Below are 18,617 nucleotides of genomic sequence, written 5' to 3' on the forward strand. Positions count from 1 at the left end.
TATTCTGCATTTAATCTAGGCACCACTATATGTTAACAGCTAATGCTTACAGGTCACTGAATCACAAATATAACTTGCTCGCTGTGCCGGCGTCTTTGGACCTGGAGCCACTGTGGGTTGTTGGGTTCTCTGTCGGTCTCCTAACTATGTTAAATGATGTGAGATGACATATGTTGTGAATTTGCAATTCAATTTTATAAATAAAACTGAATTGAATTAATTGAATTTTTCTGTAAATAAGAGCATTCATTATTATCTCAATGATTTCTGTAATCTGTACGCTTTTTTTCTATAAACGATTAATTATTAAATCTATAAAATGCCAGAAAACTGTGAAAAAAAAAAACCTTCAAATCCCAATTTTCCGTCTATATCACCAAAATATTAATTTGTAATGCAAAAGCTCCAATTCCTCACATTTGATCAATAGGAAGCATTCATTTGACATCAATGTGCAAATCGTCCCCTGAAACTGCGGCTCCTCCTCAACCTAACGGGGCTCTGTAATGAGTTTCAGGTCGTTGTTTCGGTGTCACATAAAAAAAATTCCCACACAAAGAGCAAACAGGCAGCTGGTAATATTTATAGTGAAGCATTTAGCAGTTAATGGTCCAGATATTTTCCCGAGGAGTCGGAAGAGACCAAAGCAGAGCTAAAAGAGGATAAATCTCAGACTTGATTATTCATCGGGGCACAGGCGCAGCTCTAAATGGATGATAATCTAACTGCTAGATGTGCTGGTTCTCTGTGCTTCCCATTCTTCTGTCTATGTAATTGCAGTAAATTGTATGTCGCTTAGCTTCAGATTGCTCAATCATGACTAAGAATTCACTAGAAAGCCATGGCTGGTGTTCAACTTCTTCCCAGGAAAAGTAACTTGGACTCACCAGAAGCTCATGTCTGCTATCTATGTTCCAATGCCTTATACCATGGATGTTCAGGCATAATGACACATCTCAGCCATTCCTATGCTAATTCGAACAGAGGCATCAGCATCCAGTCTAAACTGCCTCTGATCTCTATCATGAAAACTGCTCTTTACGGCTGTTTGAATATATATGTACCACCTTTCCATAGGTTTATGGGATGAGAATTGCCATTCGCACAGCACACTGTAGGGAACGGGGGAGCCAATTTGTGAATTCTCTCCCAGTCATAACAGGAAATGAGCGTGACAGGTTTGCAATCGGAAGCAGCAAAGTTTCGCTCCCTCTCGTTTTGCATCTAATGCCGAACTTTGCTAAGACTCACCTGGAATGCACTGCCATGACCAGTCGGATCTCCTCAGGGGGTGCGAGATAAACAAGCTGGCTTGTTTTGACAGAGCTGAATATAGACCTTTACTCCCCCTGACATGCTGCATTGGCTTGCCTGTCCATTAGATGCTTATGACATGCATGCATAATTCACAGTGGACTGGTGTATGGGGCTCTCAGCCTGTGCTGAATTCTTCTGCACCGCGCTGCTGCTGCTGCTGCTGAATGAGACGCCCTGCCGAGACAACCAAAGATTATGTTGATGCGCACCACACTGAGGATGAAATAGGATTGCTTTTTGTCTCACACAAACAGAACCCAAATTATAGACTCGGAACTGACCTGCCATAATGGCACCGGAGTATTTCTTTTTGTTTGTTTATTTTACTTCTGGGTTGTTTAGTGATATGTAAGACCATGCTCCCATTTATGAACCTCAAAAAAAGAGATGTAATATAAGATCACTGTCTGACTCGGAGGTAATTTGTCTTGTTTGGTCAACATCTCGGGTAGGAAATGATTTGTTTCTGAGTGTGGCATGTTTTTGCAATTATTTGTCCAAGTTGCAGGAACATAAAGAAATAGGAAGAACTCAAACTAAGATTGTTGGACAGTCTGGAAGAATATATATCATCTCTGTAGGATCTCTAAAGCGTGTGCTGTCTCTTCACAGAGGCGACTGTAATCACCAGCCCAGCCGGCCACCTGGACGTGACTGTCGGTGAGAGCATCGTGATGCCCTGCCAGGTGTCACACGACCCGACGCTGGACCTCAAGTTCACCTGGTTCTTCAACGAGCAGCTCATCCACTTTGGAAGCCACGGGGCCTATTTTGAAAAAGTTGGTGGGGTGAGCGCACCTTTATGTCTTTGCATCCTCCTCTGTGTCCTCAGGGTAAAACAGGATGTAAATATGAGACGCTTTGGCACATCAACATCCCCTTTAGATCATAAGCGCTACTTTCTGATTTGAATTGTTTAAATGACCTTTGAGCTCGTAGTTGTTGTGGAACAGCATTTACACACTGTATGGTATTCATAGGCAAAGTATATTCTCTTGAAAATGTTTCCATTTGAAGGCGGTGATTCGTTTGATTTGATCACCAGCTCAAAGCAAAGCCACATGTGAACAGTCGGACTCAGTATAACAGTCAGAGCATCCTCCTCTACTTACTCTCTATTATACTACAGATGAAATTGCATGAACTATATATAAGGCTGTTTAAAGTAATTTATAAGGATGCTGTTTGAGCTCCAGTAAAATTACATCACAAATTTTTTGCATATTTGCATCTCATTTCTCTTCAGCTTCATTTTTCTGACTCAACAGCGGGATGTTTGCCTGTTCCATTTGTTAATAACATCTTTTTCCGTTGACAAAAGCAGAAAACAAGGAAGTGGCGATGCAGCGCGCGGCAGCCATGCGTTACGTTTGATCTTCATCTTTTAATTAAGAAAAGCAATTATGAGGTCTTGGCCTCTGTGTCACCTCTTGTTTGTTTTGGGGTTTTTTTTTCCTCTGTTTTTTTGTGTGGCATGATCACGGACAAGAACAGCTCTGTAATTGTGTGTATTCCCTCGCATGCCTCACATGACAAACTGGTGACACGTTAACTGTGACTACTGATTAAAAATTCCCTGATCTCTTTGGCAGAGGGGCTACTTTGTAAAAATATCTGCTTCTTTTTCTTGACATTGCGCTGGGAATTCAAAAAGAGTAATGTAGCGCACGCAATAAGCAGTGAGTCACTAGTTTGTACATAAAGTGTAGGCGTCATCGGTGTAGCTACTCTACGGTCCAAGTTCTGCTTCCTTAAATGTATGAATCTCAGTGTTTGATTTCTACTTTTAACATCCTCTGCGACAAATGAAACACGCTTCTCCGTCGAGCGCAAAGGAAACTGAGGATTTTAAGCAGCTGAGGGAGTTACTGTGTGCTAATACCGTCATGTTGTGATATCATACGTCGAGCAAACTGCGGCGACAAGCTCCTCCAGCTCTGCATTGACTGCAGCTCGCAAATTGTTCAATTAATAATTACAGCGTGATATTATTTTCTGCGCAGGAACGACTGCCATTAGTAAGCGCTGAAAACAATCCAGCAGCATCATCTGGTAGCAAATAAACTGTAATAAACTGCATGCTGAACAACGGGGAAAAAAAACTGTATGTCAGCAGCAGTGATTTGCAACTTCCCTGTCAGCACGACACTCGTGGGTTTTTTTTCAAATTTTATCACATTTTGCAGCTTCCAATAGTGACTCCTTGCATTTTTTTGTGGCTAATTGTTTTTATGGTAGTTTTACTGTAAGGGGTGATAAAGATAATAGGACTCACGCAGTCTATCCAGAAAAGCAAATGTTTAACTAAAAGACATTTTAATGACAGAAAAAAACTCAAATGTGCTTTCAGAGTAAAAGCTACCGGGCAAGATTAAATATTTTATGTCCAATGTACAGTGTGATTATGTTGCCTGAGATGAAGGAGAGTCGAAGGATGCGCTGGTGAACCCTGTTATTTTCGACTCGGTGTTGAAAACTTATCAGAAAGCGAATATGTCTGTACATTTTTATGCAGTCAGCTGTAACACAAAGCAACTGCCCTGGCAGATGCAAATGCAGCATTGTAAGGGCAAAGAATGACATTTAGCTTTTCTTCTGTGTCTAAAAGGCAGACAATGGAGGATTACATCGTCTTGCAGGACTTCTCACTGTCTCACTTCATTTCATAAGCAAGCTCGGAGGTTTTATTTTGTCCTTGCTGTATATAAAATTTGCCTAAGTGAGAGATCTGTGACCCATTCTGTCTCCACTTATATTATTTTAATGATGGAGGGGGGGTTTCAAAGAGCGAATGACTTGGAGCAACTGAATTTTTATCTCCATAAAGTGTCCCTGATTATACATCAAAGTAGTTATCGAGTCTCATCCTGTTTCACAATTCCTTACTTTCACAGATAAGGCATCAACTTAACATTAGTTCGAACTTTAAAGTTCAGAGCTAATAATGCGTTTGGCATTGAATGGTTGTCTGTAGAGTAAATGGAATCGGGGAGAATAAAAGGGATAGAGCTGAAAGAAGCTTTTTAATTCTACACAAAGACCTGTCCTCATGAACGATCATGAAAAGCAGCACTCAGTCATTTGGCGCGTCCCTGGACTTGTGCTGTACCTTGTCCTTTCGTAATGTAATAAACTGAATGCCAAAAGAAAAAATCACTGTGGCATTGCACTTGTTTTTGCAGTTCTTTCGCCTCATTTTGTAACCTTAAAATCCTGCAATTTTACAGGGTTTTTTTCTATTTTTTGATTCTTTTTTTGTTTGCTTTTCTTTCCATTTCCTAACTTCTGCAACCACCAGCGGTCGGATGGTGACATTATGATCCGGAACATTCAGCTGAGGCATGCTGGGAAATATACCTGTGCGGTTCAGACCAAGGTGGACAGTGTGTCTATTGCCACCGATGTCGTCGTAAGAGGTAAGGATGTCCGTATTTGTAAAAGGAATAATTAAATAAGTAAATAAAATAGAACCCTTACAAGACTCAACTGAATTGGGTGCTGCAATAACTCAGCTGGTTGAGCTGGCGTCCCATGTTCAGGGGCTCTAGTCCCCAGTGTCAGAGGTCATGGGTTTGAGTCCCGGTCATGGCTCTTTCCCCGCAGGTCCTTCCCCCATTCTCCTCCCCCATCTTCATGTCTCTCTCTTGACTTTCCTATTGAATAAAGGCAAAAACTTAAAAAAGAATCAACAGAGTTATTGCAATAATGTATATTTTCAAATAATTTCTTTGACTTGATATTCAGTATTAAAAAATAACACTAGCAAGACTTATGAAAAAGTATGACTTGATAGTCGACATCTTATTACTTTTACGTCTTCTGGGATTTTCCCATGTGTGCACAACCTCCAAAAATTCAGATTTCAAATTGTGCTTTTTCCTTAAGCAGCAGAACCTTAAACGATGAGCTTTTATTGCAGCTTAATTTCACTTTTTCCAATGTCAGCCATTTCACTCATTCAGGTGAAAAGATTGTGCTTTATTGTGGGCTACTAAACATATAGATATACAGTATGTTTGAGGATTATATATGATAAAGCAGACCAGACAATAAAAGCTCCTTTCAACTTAAACTTATTAGTGTATATATAAGCACATGGTTAAAAGATTATGGCTATTTGTTGGCCACTAAGCTTAACGCTAAATGTATGAGGGGCGTAAATGGTAAACATAAACAATTTAAGGTAGAAAACGAAGCAGTTTATAACTGGTTTTGCCCCACCTATTATCCATATAAATCCAAATATAGCTATAACTACTACACATGTGTTATACCCCAAACAGACACAGGCAGCCCTCGTTATCGGGCTATGACAGCGCTGTAGCTGAGATTTTTTTTTCAAGGACTACATTTGCAGCATCACCTCTCAGTAACTTTTGCATTCCCCCTGACCCACAGAGAAATTCTAGGCTGTAATATCACACAGCATTTGTGTCATAGTCGACTTCCACAGCCTGCTGGTCGTGACTACAGTGAGAGTCTGCAACCCTGCATGTAGAAAGAGAACTGTAGCTGGTTCACCTGCTCTCTCTCTCTCACTCACTGGCTGCTGCTGAGACAGACTGCAGCTCTGATTATGACTGCAGCCTTGGGATGACATATCTGTCACTGCGACTGTGGCTGCAGCCGTGGCTGTTCTTTGGCTGGTAGAATTCTGACTGTGACACATTTATTGTTAATGGGTGTAACACTGACTACATGCAGCGGTCGGTGTTTGAGCAGCCATGGTCTTGCTGGCTGAGCGTTGTATTGAAGTTGCCGCTTTCCTGAACTTCACATCTGTCATTAAAGCACCGCAGGTTCAAATAGTAACAGCTGGACACATCCGCAGCACAGCAAACCGGACCACAGCCGAAGTCTGAACAATAACTACAATCAGCCACAGCTTCACCTGTCACAGCCAGGCAGGGCGGCTGCAGCTGGGCTCACAACCAGCAGCTGTTGACTGTCGGGGATCGGCTTTTTAAAATGAGTAATGAGCCTTAAATGCATCATGTGAAGTGCCACATAATTTCCGTGGCATTTGTGGAGTGTTTCCCTGAACTGGCAGTGGACTGTAACTGGACTCGACCAACACACTCACTAATCATTTGGATCAGAAGGAAGGAAAAAGCTACTGCATGGTAACTGAAATGTAGTTGGCGCATGGTATAGCTTGAAAATACACAACATAGCTCCCATACCGGGGGTGCTTATTGCAGAACCAGCATTCACACAAGTACAACCACTGTGTCTGTTTTTGTGTATGTGTAGTTTTGACAAATGAGAGTTTTCCCCTCATAATACCATTTGGTTGTTTCATTTCAGTCATCTTTGCAAGGGGTAAAGCTATGTAGTCAATCACAAAAAACTAATATTACAGAGAAATGAATAGAATTCTGTACAATAGAAAATTATTTTGAAGTTTTTTCCTATCCTATTCATCATCTTGAGGCCACTCTGATTTACCTCGCAAACCCCTGGAGAGGTTCTGATCCTCAGATTAGGAGCTGCAAAAAACATTAAAGGAGAGGAAGACCACATTTACAAGAATGAAGTGCAGATTTGTTCCTCATTTATGTTTCTTTTTTTTTTTTGATGAATTACCACTGATGTGAAATTGTAAAAGTTGATGCAAAAGTAAAAGTTGAGACTGGTTCAGGATTGCTTCAGAAAGCGTTAGCAGCTGTTCTCCTAATAGTCTCTCTCTTTTAATCAGTGTGTTACATCAGCTTTAAGCGTGGCCCACCCACTCTGTGTCTCCATTCTGCCGCCTCTCGTCTCCGTTAATCTCGACACTATTCATCACCCTGTGTGAGCGAACTGCGGCTAATTATGTTTCCAGGTCCTCCAGGCCCCCCTGTGGACTGTCAGGTGACCGAGATGACGGAGACCACGGCCCCTCTGTCCTGGGGACCGGGCTCGGACAACCACAGCCCCGTCCTCAGCTACACCATCCAGGCCAGGACGCCCTTCTCTCTCGGGTGGCAAGCCGTCACCACTGGTAGGCCGGTTTCATCTGACAGTCCGTGTGTAGGTTTTCATAAATGTTAAATTTACTGAGGAGATAAAAAGGATTGAGGGTGGTGACTGGGATCCTTTTTTTTTTCTGAACACCACACATAAAATGACAGTAAATAACACATCACCAGCTTGGCTAACTTTCAGTGGCAGATCTTGCAGGGCTTTGATGAAAGGTTATTTCTGTGATGTCTCTCAGTTCCTGAGCTGCTGGGGGGGAAGCAGCTGTCAGCCACTGTCATTGACTTGAGTCCCTGGGTGGAGTATGAGTTCAGAGTCTTGGCAACCAACAGCATAGGAACAGGAGAGCCCAGCAAACCCTCCACAAAGGCCCGCACCAAAGAAATGCGTATGTATCAGACGTTCCTTACATCTCCTCTGCTGCCAACAGTGACACAAATGGTTTCTAAATTATGCACATTAAGGGGAGAGAGATCCGACTTCAGGACAGCAATTAGATCCCTTCAAAGAACTTTATTGTAGCGCGGTTTTTCAGAGAAATCTCTGCTTCCTCAAGGCGCCACAACACATGAATGAACCAGCAACATTATTGATTCCAGGCACCTTCAGTCAGATAGTTTGACCTGCTTGTATGAAGAGAGCGAAAAATAAATCCTCTTACAGCCACTGCATAGAAATACCTGTAACAGATAGAGTATTTTTGGTTTACAACTTACTTGCAGTAAGCCCAAAATGCAAAAAGTTAACTGTTAGTTGAGAGTTTTTATACAGAGCTGCACATATAAGAATGCATAGGCACCCATGTATTCCTTATGCACATATACATATAAGATGGATTAATACACAATAGCAACATAACACATTACACCGTCTCACAATAACCAACCCACAGAAATACCCTCTGAATGAGTACAGGGCGGTAATTTACAGCTTCAGTAAGACCTCAATCTGATGGGTTTTGGGAGCACCACTGCAAATTTGAAAAAGTTGTATAAAACCTTTTATAGCTCCAGAGAAAGCTGCAGGAAGTCGTAAATGTCTGACATGTTGTAACGGTGAGCAACAGAATGCTGCATATTTTCAGTAAGATTTGCAGATATCTGAATATACAAGCTTTCACATCTCCTAAAACTGTGTTTGATCGGTTAGTTCCAAGAGTGACTCCAGCGAGGGTGAATGGTGGCGGCGGAGGACGTTCGGAGCTGGTCATCACATGGGAGGTGAGTTTTTTTTGTTGTTTGTTTGTCTTTTAGCACTTACATTAAGTGGTGTAATCTGTTTTTATTTATTTGTTATTTTGAAGTTCATAATTGAGAGAGGTTTTAATTTAAAAAAACTCAATTTTGTGTGTTTATGAAATGTAAAAAAAAAAAAAAAAAGACAGTCCTGTTCATATTAAGGCTGCTAAAAAGCAAAAGAGTAATGGAATATTGATTTTAAATGTTTGTATCATCTAATTTTATACATTGTTTGGATTTCTGGCATCAATTTTGTAGCAAAAGAGTTGGAACATGTCGAGAATCACTTTGCGGTGCTGTTTGGATATTTCTATTATGTTTCTCCTCAGTCTAAAATCACTTAACCAGACAGAATGATAAGTTCATGCAAGCCTTGCACGGACAGAAAGTGCCCTCAGCGCTGTTCGTCTAAGTGGCCTAATCTGTGCAGAGCTGCATTTCTTTTAGGTATTAATATCTGTGAGATCAGTCATGCTCGTCTCTCTTGAGTCATCCCTCTGAGTCATCTCGTACCTCCTCAGCCTGTTCCTGAGGAGCTGCAGAGCGGTCCGGGCTTCGGATACGTGGTGGCTTTCCGCCCACTCGGGGCGCAAGGTTGGATGCAGGCTGCCGTCACGTCGCCAGATGCTTCCAGATACGTCTTCAAGAATGAGAGCATCCCTCCCTTCTCCCCTTACCAAGTTAAAGTCGGGGTTTACAACAACAAGGGAGAAGGACCCTTCAGTACAGTGACGACTATTTACTCAGCAGAGGAAGGTGCGTGATATTGGAAATGTTAGTTTACCTTTGGGAATGTGCCAGTCATTACATCACAGTAATGCATTATCAGATTAGTATTCGTCTCATTGCAGTTTTTTCCTGTTTTATACACTGGTATTGTAAAAATCCATTGATCCAAAGTCAATTTTGAAACGTTATGCAAAAGTTTTTACCAGTTTTGGTTATTTTACATGAGCAACATCTGTACTTGTAGCTAGTATTTGTACTAGCTTGAAGGACTAAGATGGAAAAAGGTGAAATTGCATATTTTTATGTACCAGTGGGAATATTAAAAGTATACTTTAGCATAATTTTTAGGAAGTTTTGGGTTCGTTTTTTTCTTTTTAGACACCAATATCAGTCTAATCTAGAGGCACTAATTAGGGATGCAAGCTATATCGGCGACCACGTTGGTGATATTAGTGTTTTTTCCCATAAATCGGTATCGGTCCAATGAACAAATTTAATGAAAAACCGATGATTCTCTCACATTAGCACCTTTGTCTCTACATTTGATGTTGCTGCTATTTCACAGGTGTTTTTACTTAAATTGTCCTGGACTTGAACATTAAATATGTCAAAATATGTTTAAATACGTCTTGCTTTTGTTACGTAAAGAAGACTGTGGGTCTAATTTGGTACAGGCTTCTTTTGAGTAGTCTTCACGTTCTCACAGTGCTTACTGACACTCATTTTTCGGTGTGAACAAAAATTGAATATCGACAACGGTAATATCGGTTATCGGTGATATCAGAAATCTTAATATCAGATATCGGTATCTGCCAGAAATTTTCATATCGTGCATCACCAGTACTAATGCACTTATACGTGCAGCTGGACACACACTAACTGACCTACCTAAACACAGACATATGGACAACACAAAAGAACACAGCAACCTAAATCCTAATATTATTTAGGGTAATTCAGTATAAACTATTAAAACAATCCAGTCAAAGCAATCTCTGTGAAGAAACTCTAGTATCTATGCTATTTCTTTTACATCTTTTGCAGCTGTTGTGGCTTAAATGTGCTTTTTCCAGTATGTATATATTTTTAATTTTATTTTATTTCTGGAGATCAATTTATACTGACCCTCACTTTGGGTTCCACTGATCTTATGAACTGATCAAACCACACCCACACAGTCCTGAAGATGTTTATGACTGGTGAAGACTCAATAAATCATGTAAAGAAGCATTTTTTTCGTGAACTTGGACCCAAGCTGTTGCACATTTAATCATGAATATTTAAAGAGACATAAGACTTTCGTAGGCTGTAAAATCACGTTTAATCAACAAACTAATGCAGGCAGTGGTGGCATTAGCAGGTTTTAATTTTGCATAAAGACAAATCAGGAAAAGTTGGCCGCAAAAGCTGGAAGGTAATTGCATTTTACACCAAACATCGGTGATCAACCCAAAGTGTTTTCCTGTGTATGACGATCCTTTAAAAGAAAGTTATGAAGCACAGTTCCATCATTATCATATTAACAGTTTACATAAAGCACTTAATACTTTAGCACATGTGTGCTATAGACGCCACACCTGCATATTGTTGTCACCGACCAAATGAAGTTATTATATCACGCTTCTGAGTGGCACAATATCCAGTCGAAACTCCTCCTCACTCTGTCTCACGCTGTAGTGTGGATCGACCGGATGGAGCTGCAGCATATTCAGACAGTTAGACGTGGGTGTAGTGAATCCATGTCTTCTTCCCCCTCCCCCCCACCTCCTGCACCCCCTCCTGACTATCCTGTGTGCCTTTCAGAGCCCAGCAGAGCTCCGGGGAGGCTGAGGGCGAAGAGTGTATCAGCATCCGAGGTAGAGGTCACCTGGAAGCCGCTGGCCTGGAGTAACAACCGCAGACGCATCCTGGGCTATGAGGTCAAACCAACACATGCCCACACAATAGGACTTGTACAAACATAGTGGCCAGAAGCGAGTGACATTATATGTTTATTTATTTTTCATTAGATAAAAATGTGCTGACCTTCCTGTGTCTATATGATTATGAAATAAGCAGCAGTATATGAGAGCCCTCTGGGTTTAATGCTCACAATTGTAAACAGTTAAATATGGGAGCAGCAGATTAGATGCAGATGAATAAAGTGTAGTTTTCTTTTTTGTGTGTGTTTTAGTTGCAGTATTGGGGTGAGAAGGAAAAGCAGGCTGCAGCCAGCGTGATCAGGACGGTGGGGAATAAAACTTCAGTACTCATCAGGGATCTGGAGGGCAGCAGTACCTATTTCATGTCCCTGCGGGCCTACAACAGCGCTGGAGTGGGTCCACAGAGCAGCATAGTCAACGTCACAACCAAGAAGCCACGTAAGAACTCTGCCTAAATGATACTGCTGGTGACTGACAGTGTCCTTTTGTGTATTCTTGTCCTTGTTTTTTTTGCTTTTTCTCGTCACTACAGGAGCACATTCAATACATTTCACCAATAATAGAACCATTCAGTGTAGAAGGAGTACCGTGTGCTGCTTTCTTAGGGTATCAGCTGTTGTTTTTTACATTGACTGTTTACATTAAATGTGGGTAAATGCTTTTTCCCCCCTTCACAAAGCCATTATCTGATTTTGAAATCACCATATGTTTTCTTCTTTCCTCCTTTTTGCTTTGTTTCCTGGCATCTCGCCGACGTACACAGCATGAAACTATCTCATATTATGCTCATTTCGTTTCGTAGACACGGCCAATTTTTTATGTAAATGCCAGTTTAATTTACCGCCACGCTGGCTGATTTGACATGGAGGTCTACTTGGCGAATGATGAGATGTTTCCAGTTCAGGAAGGATCCCCTAATAACATTATAACCTCTCAGCAGACCCATCTTCTCATTTCTCAGCTTGTGCATCCTCAATTTGCTTTCCTTGTCTCCTCTCCTCACGTTTCAGTCCCTCCCACCTGAGATAAACAACAGAGGAGATGAAACAAGGAGGAGAGCAACAGGCATTTAACAAATTCCTTCCTTCAGAGTGATTATTTTAAAGCAACGTCAAGTCGAAATGACATGTGGCACAGCTGCACCATATGTCCTTTGTTTTGCTGCAGCCTGCCGCTGTATTTTATGATTTCTGTCAGATGAGCAGAACCGTGTCCACGATAACTTGCGGTATATACTTATCTTAAATTCAATTCACAACGGAGCTTAATGTGACAAGAATGTACGGATGTCATTCATCTTTTTTTCAGACGCGCCGTGAAGTATAAAAGCAGCTGCACGCTAAAGAGTTACACACAAATAAAGAGTGACATATATTATGATTGAGTGACATCCATCAGCGACAACATTAGAACCACCTGCTGATTACTGGTCCTGTTCAACCTGCCACACAGCTTTGACTGTCGGGATGTCGGGTGTCTTGTGGCTCCGGGATGCTGTCAGTGGATCTTTTGGGGTTGGGGTGAGGCCTGGATGGATCCAGCATCTTCTGCCGCATCTCACGGATTCTCGATAGAACTAAATTCTCTGTAGTTTAGAGGATGTTTTTTTTTTTTTTTTGGCCTTTGTTGGATAGTGTAGTGAGAGAGAGACAGGAAAGTAGGGGAGAAGAATGGGGGAAGGACATGTGGGAAAGGGCCAGGAGCGGGATTCGAACTCATGACCTCCACATTGGGACTGTAGCCCTGCACATGGGACGCCAGCTCAACCAGGTGAGCTATAGTGGCACCCAATTTAGAGGATGTTTTAACATCTCAGGTTATTTGTCATGTTTCTCGAGCCATTCCTGAGCAGCATTTTGAGTTGTGACGGGTCGCGCTGTTCAGCTGGAGAGCCTGTTACCATCGGTTAGTGCCGTTACCATTGTGGTGGGATGTGTTTAGTCTGGCACTGTGTTTAAATGGGTGGTACAGGTCTAAGTATTGTCCACTTAAACAAGGTCTCCTAGCAGAACATTGTATTGCAAGTCATGGTTTGTAACATCCCAGCACAGCTCTTTAGTTCATCACGGGTACCGAAAAGACTTCCGAAAAGACTCCCACAAAGGTTACAGCGAGGATACACCTGTGCATCCTCGCTCGTAGCTCATGGCCTCGTCTGGCCTCGAGATGCATTTTGGGAATTGAGACATCCTTCAAGATGGCGCGCTGAGATCGATTTCACAGGCAGGAGGACGGAGGACAGAGGAGACGAGTTGGTTCAGGAGAGAGAAATGAGAGGAGCCTTATATTTTGTTTCTTCTATTTGTCTTCTCCTTCTTTTTTATGGCTTGCATGCACTTACATGTATATTTTACTGCCATCTGCAGTTGGCAGCAATCTGCACCGAGTCATCTGTGTGCAGAAGCTTGTGCAAGATGCCAACAAATTAGGGGCTCATTAGGACAATGCTTGATGGATCCAATGATGGTAAATAGCTTTAACCTATAGACGGGTGTGTAGCATTTTCTGCTTACTAATAATATATATCCCTTTATTCTAGGTAAATCACAGTGCACACTTCTCCGTGTCATTTCATTACTCCCCCATTCTGACTCCCACACATGTATTCCTGGAGTCACTGCTCACTCCTAACAGTGGGATGATGAACTGATAATGAGAAATCTCCTTCATGCTGAGTTGGTTCTGGACTGTTTATTGATTGGACGGCCTGTTGTTTTTTTTTTCTCTCCTCTTCCTCTTCTTGTCCTGCCCCCCCCCCCTTGTCGTCCTCCAGCTCCTAGTCAAGCCCCGGTCAAAATCATGTGGAACACTTCCAACTCCAAGGTTATCCTGAGGTGGGACCAAGTGCACGCTTTAGAGAATGAGTCGGAGGTCACAGGATACAAGGTAAGAAACAGAGAGCTTTACTCTCCTCCAATAGAGAGACCGCCTGAACGGGAGTCACTGCAATCCTGACGAGTGAGTGGTTTTTATAGATTGTAACATAACAGAGACTGACAGATTGTCACTTGGTCCATTTACTCCATATGAGCACCCTGGTTTTTTTTTTTTTCTTTTTTCTTTCTTGCCAGTTTTGACTGCACTCGTGTTTATGAACACTGATAAACTTCTCACTGCGTTATTAATGCATGAAGCTGTATTTCATGCTCATATTGTGGTGATGTAATGTGTCGCACACAAACAGCCTTCATTTCTTAAGGCAGCTCACCCTACGATGCATTAGTTCTAGCTACACAAAAGCAACAAAACTTTTGCGATCGTTGCTCAAGGGGGAGTCACGGCACCGTCTGATTAATGGTCATCCACCCAGATTGCGACATTTGACTTGCCTCAAATGCATAATACATATTTTAATGATTATTTTAGCAACTGCATTTCAGTTTGTTATTAATCCATCTGAAGTGCCATTTGGCTTGTATATCTGGAAAAAAAAAAAATAGGACATTAGTTTGCAGCCTCCTACACTGGATCTTAGTCACCTGCAGTCGATGCACATTATTCCCACTACATTGAAAGGGTCTCCTGAAATTAGAGTGCAGTGTTTGTCGAAAGGGGACAGATGCATCCACAGTGCAAAAGTGAGGATTGATGAATCTCCGCTGAACCCTCTCCTCCAGATTTTTGGAGATTCATGCTTGTTGCTCTCAGAGACGACTCATTCCATCTCATGGAGCCGAGTTAGATTCTCTTGCCAATGTTTCAACCTCTCACACGATGCATCGGGCTGGGGCTGACTTCGTGCCACGACGTGCGCTGTTATCTTCTTTCGCACTCTGTTTCCTGCAGGTGATGTACAGCCAGGACAAGCACAGCCGACCCAATGTGGTGGAGACCAACAACACCTCCTTGGAGTTGTCGCTGCCAGTCAACCAAGGTTACGTGATCCAGATCAAACCCTTCAGTGAGGGAGGAGAAGGCATCAGCAGCCGCCAGATCACCATCCCCAAGATAGCAGGTAGAACAATCCTGAAACATTAAAATGATAGATGTCTCTGTTTGAGATATAGGATCCCAGCTGAAATATAATCTACCTGCACATGTGCATACATTGGTGTTCAGGAATTAATTTGCCCCCCTCCCTCCTTTACCTTTAAATTGTCTTGTCGCACCTCTCTAAGCGGATTTCTTTTAAGTTCTTAAGTTTCCCAGAACTCGCAGAGAAAGCCTGCAAAAGTATTGCTTTTAATCAAGACTTGTCAGAGTGAAAATATACTCTGCTACTCTAAGCACAACACATTCTACAGCTGCATTAAATAGATAAATTGTCATCTCAGACTCTTCTATGAGGTATTTTCTTCCCCATAAGACATTTTTTTTTCTCCTTATGCAGTAGCTTTAAAATATAGTCTCTTACCCAGAGACGGGGGAATATATGTATATATATAATCAAATAACAAAATAGTCTCCGACATGCACCAAATATTGCCTGTAGCTGGTTGTTTGACAGTGGATGTTCCCTTTTAATCAAGCTGTGTCTGTTGCCGTGCCCGCCTCACTAGTCTCGCTCTGTGAAATTCAGGTTGCCTCCACAGCTGAGTGTGTTGCACTAGTGCCACCTATTGATGTATGTGTTTACTCACACCACAAGCAGCCATTCATTGTGACCGAATGCATTTTTAATTGTGTCTCTATGTTTCTGTATTATGGTCATTTATGTGGAACCTGTATATTTACTGAACAGCTACATTTCTAGACCACACACATGTTGGATTTTGATTTTATTGTCTATTTCAGGCTCCATACCCACAGGAGCAGCTCCAGAGACCTTTCCCTCCATCAACCTTGCAGTCCTAATCCTCACAGCCAGAACGGTGCTATGACAAACATCTGCAGGAACCGGGCGCTACAGCTGCTTTTTAAGAGGAAAACAAAAAAAAACAGCAGGTCAAAGACAACCAGAGGCTGACAGCCGCATTTCCACCTGCTCCCCTTCCCCACCCTACTGTGTCTTTCCTCTTCTTTCTACAAAGATCTCTTTGTGAGGAAGACTCTTTTCCTCTACCTTCCTTAAAGTAGTCACTGAAAGGAACTGTCTCTTTCAGAAGTTGCTTTTATGGAACTGAAAGGACACCATGACTCGACGGCAGTCTCTTTGAAGATGTTCTTTTTTTTTCTCTCTCTCTCTCTGGATATTCTCATAAGGTTTTTTGCCTCGAAGGCCACAATAGGATGTGCATATGTTTTTCTCGGTGGGACCGCGCAGGTCCTCTTAAACGGATTTGTATGTACCACCGGACTTTTTCTTGGATGATGGGATTTAAACATACATGGGAGCGGAGGAGACCTAAACCCATTTGCTAAGCGCATATTTATGTGATTGAAGTCATATTCAAGCTTGATTTAAGGGGATTAAGGGGACACTTTGGAGTGTCTTTGGGGAAACCTCCTGCACCGTCTAAGAAGGAAAACCAACTGTTACTCAACCCTGTCAAGAAAACAAACAAAAAAATAAAAGAAAAGGAAAAAAAAAAAACAAAACAGGGAGCTAGGCCTCATTGCTTCTTGACAACCAGAATTTGAGACCTTTATAACTTTGCCTGGATTTTCTTCATGCTTTTACGTTACATCATCCAAACCTCCGAGTTGCCATGAAACTGAACTGGAACCAAAGGGGCCAACAAGGTTCAATTCCGCCCGTTGTGTCATTGTGAGATAATTCAGCGTGTATCCCCTCCATCATGGCTTCCATTGTAAACAGCAAACTTGTGTTTTATTAATCGATGTCTTACCCCTTCCTCCTTTATCCATGGTAGGTGTGTAACAAAGGCACGCTGAGCAGTGTGAGCTGCGTTGTTGTACACTGTATGTATGAAATCCTCAGGTCCCAAATGAGCCTTAAGTCTTATGATTATTATCCATGTTGTTATTATTCAAAAGAGCTTTTATTTATTTTTCCTTCTTGGTTTATCCGCATTGTATTTTGGCTCACTCATGCTATAATTTATGGATAACTGACCTAACTGTTTGCTATGTTGAGATTTTTCACTTTTGGTCATTTTTTTAGATCATATTTTTTGGGCGTTTTTGGGCTCAGAAAAAAAAAATAGGCCTTTCTCTTATGTCCTTCCTGATGAGCATTGTAATACAATAAGTGGCAGTGATTACTGACTTTTCTAACATAGCTTACTACAAAGTAGGGACGGTTTGTTACTGTCGGCTGCTGTTTGGCATGATGATTGGTCAGTGTATGTACCTTGCTTAGGGTGTCTGAATGGATCAACCTGCTTTTAATAAACATAATGCCATTTTCCTCATTTCTTTCTTTGTTGTCAGAAGAGGCCAAAAAAAGTTTGTGTGCTTTAAATCTAAGTGCTGCTTTTTCAACGGGCTGCCAGTTTCAAGTAAAGCTTTTCAAAGGCGTGGGTGTAATTTTCACTTTCCTAAAAGAGGTTTTTTAAAATTCCAGTGTGACAAAAAAAGTTTCATCCCCTACAGGTCACATTTAATGGTTTTCTAAGGAGTTTGCACTGGAAAACGCTAGAAAGTGGACCGTTTTTACCATTTCTCGAGTGACAAGTGAACTTGTGTGCATATATTTAAATGGTTTTGTTGAATTTTACAGATTTTAAAGTCATTGCTTAAAAGTATGTGACTGGAGTGCTGCTGAAAAGACCATAAAGCTTCCATTAAATATGGCACCTCTCAGTGATACTATTACATAAACCTTAACAACTGACTTAGATTTAAGAAAAACTTTAAAAGAGCAAAAAATATGGCTTCTTGCTTTTGTTAAAGCATTTACAGAAAGCTCGACACATGCTGTATCTGTAAGTCCGATCCACAAAAGCCTATTTTTGTTCACAACAACAACTATTTCTGCCTGGAAATGAGTGCGTGGATGATTCAAGATGGGAATTTTAATCTCTCTAAGCCCCTCTGTTATAACTTTCCTTCTTTGCTCGGAGTCATTGCCACAGTGTGTAGCCCGACTCCTGTTTCAAATTACACAAGACAAAGAGCTGCCTTTTCTTCTCCGTTTCCTTTCTATTGATGCTCCTGATCTTGGTTTAAAAACAAACACAAGTGCAGTCATTATCTGTAAATCCATACCTGCGGGCACCAGGTTTCTTACTTCCTTGAGATGTGCTTGGTGATCCTGCAAGGGTCTTTGCACACCGGGAGGAGAGCGTTAATGCTGGATTTCCTCACATTGTCCAATGCAATATGCTGCACAGTTGTGATGTGCAAGAACAGACACTGGATAGGACAGGACACATGTCTGAATAAAACACTAAATAATGTAACTTTCCTCCCATACAAACCATTTTTTAAAAGGTTTAGACACAAATGTACATTATTTGTGTTACTTAAATACAGATTGTGTTTTCGTGTTTGTCTGATTCTTTTCTTATAGCTGTCAGATGCATTTGTACTGATCAGAAACCTTAATTCAGCAACAGGTGAATGTAAAATAATTACTTTTTTAGATAAGAACTACTTTCTATTTCAT

At 41.5% G+C, this 18,617-nt stretch overlaps 1 protein-coding gene across 1 annotated transcript in view; it reads left to right on the top strand.

Annotated features, from left to right (window-relative positions):
- The window catches only part of cntn3a.1 (contactin 3a, tandem duplicate 1), a 78,044-nt gene extending 62,057 nt beyond the window's left edge, over positions 1-15,987 (top strand). Inside the window, exons 12-22 of the mRNA XM_008290976.1 lie at positions 1,930-2,105; positions 4,616-4,733; positions 7,142-7,300; positions 7,517-7,666; positions 8,428-8,498; positions 9,038-9,272; positions 11,049-11,164; positions 11,419-11,605; positions 13,941-14,053; positions 14,954-15,122; positions 15,902-15,987. Of these exons, the coding sequence (XP_008289198.1) occupies positions 1,930-2,105; positions 4,616-4,733; positions 7,142-7,300; positions 7,517-7,666; positions 8,428-8,498; positions 9,038-9,272; positions 11,049-11,164; positions 11,419-11,605; positions 13,941-14,053; positions 14,954-15,122; positions 15,902-15,987 (1,580 nt within the window). The remainder of the gene's footprint in view (positions 1-1,929; positions 2,106-4,615; positions 4,734-7,141; positions 7,301-7,516; positions 7,667-8,427; positions 8,499-9,037; positions 9,273-11,048; positions 11,165-11,418; positions 11,606-13,940; positions 14,054-14,953; positions 15,123-15,901) is intronic.
- Positions 15,988-18,617: the final 2,630 nt, after the last annotated feature.

The sequence above is a fragment of the Stegastes partitus genome, unplaced genomic scaffold, assembly GCF_000690725.1.
Source record: "Stegastes partitus isolate 25-593 unplaced genomic scaffold, Stegastes_partitus-1.0.2 Scaffold706, whole genome shotgun sequence".
Classification (NCBI taxonomy): Eukaryota; Metazoa; Chordata; class Actinopteri; family Pomacentridae; genus Stegastes; species Stegastes partitus.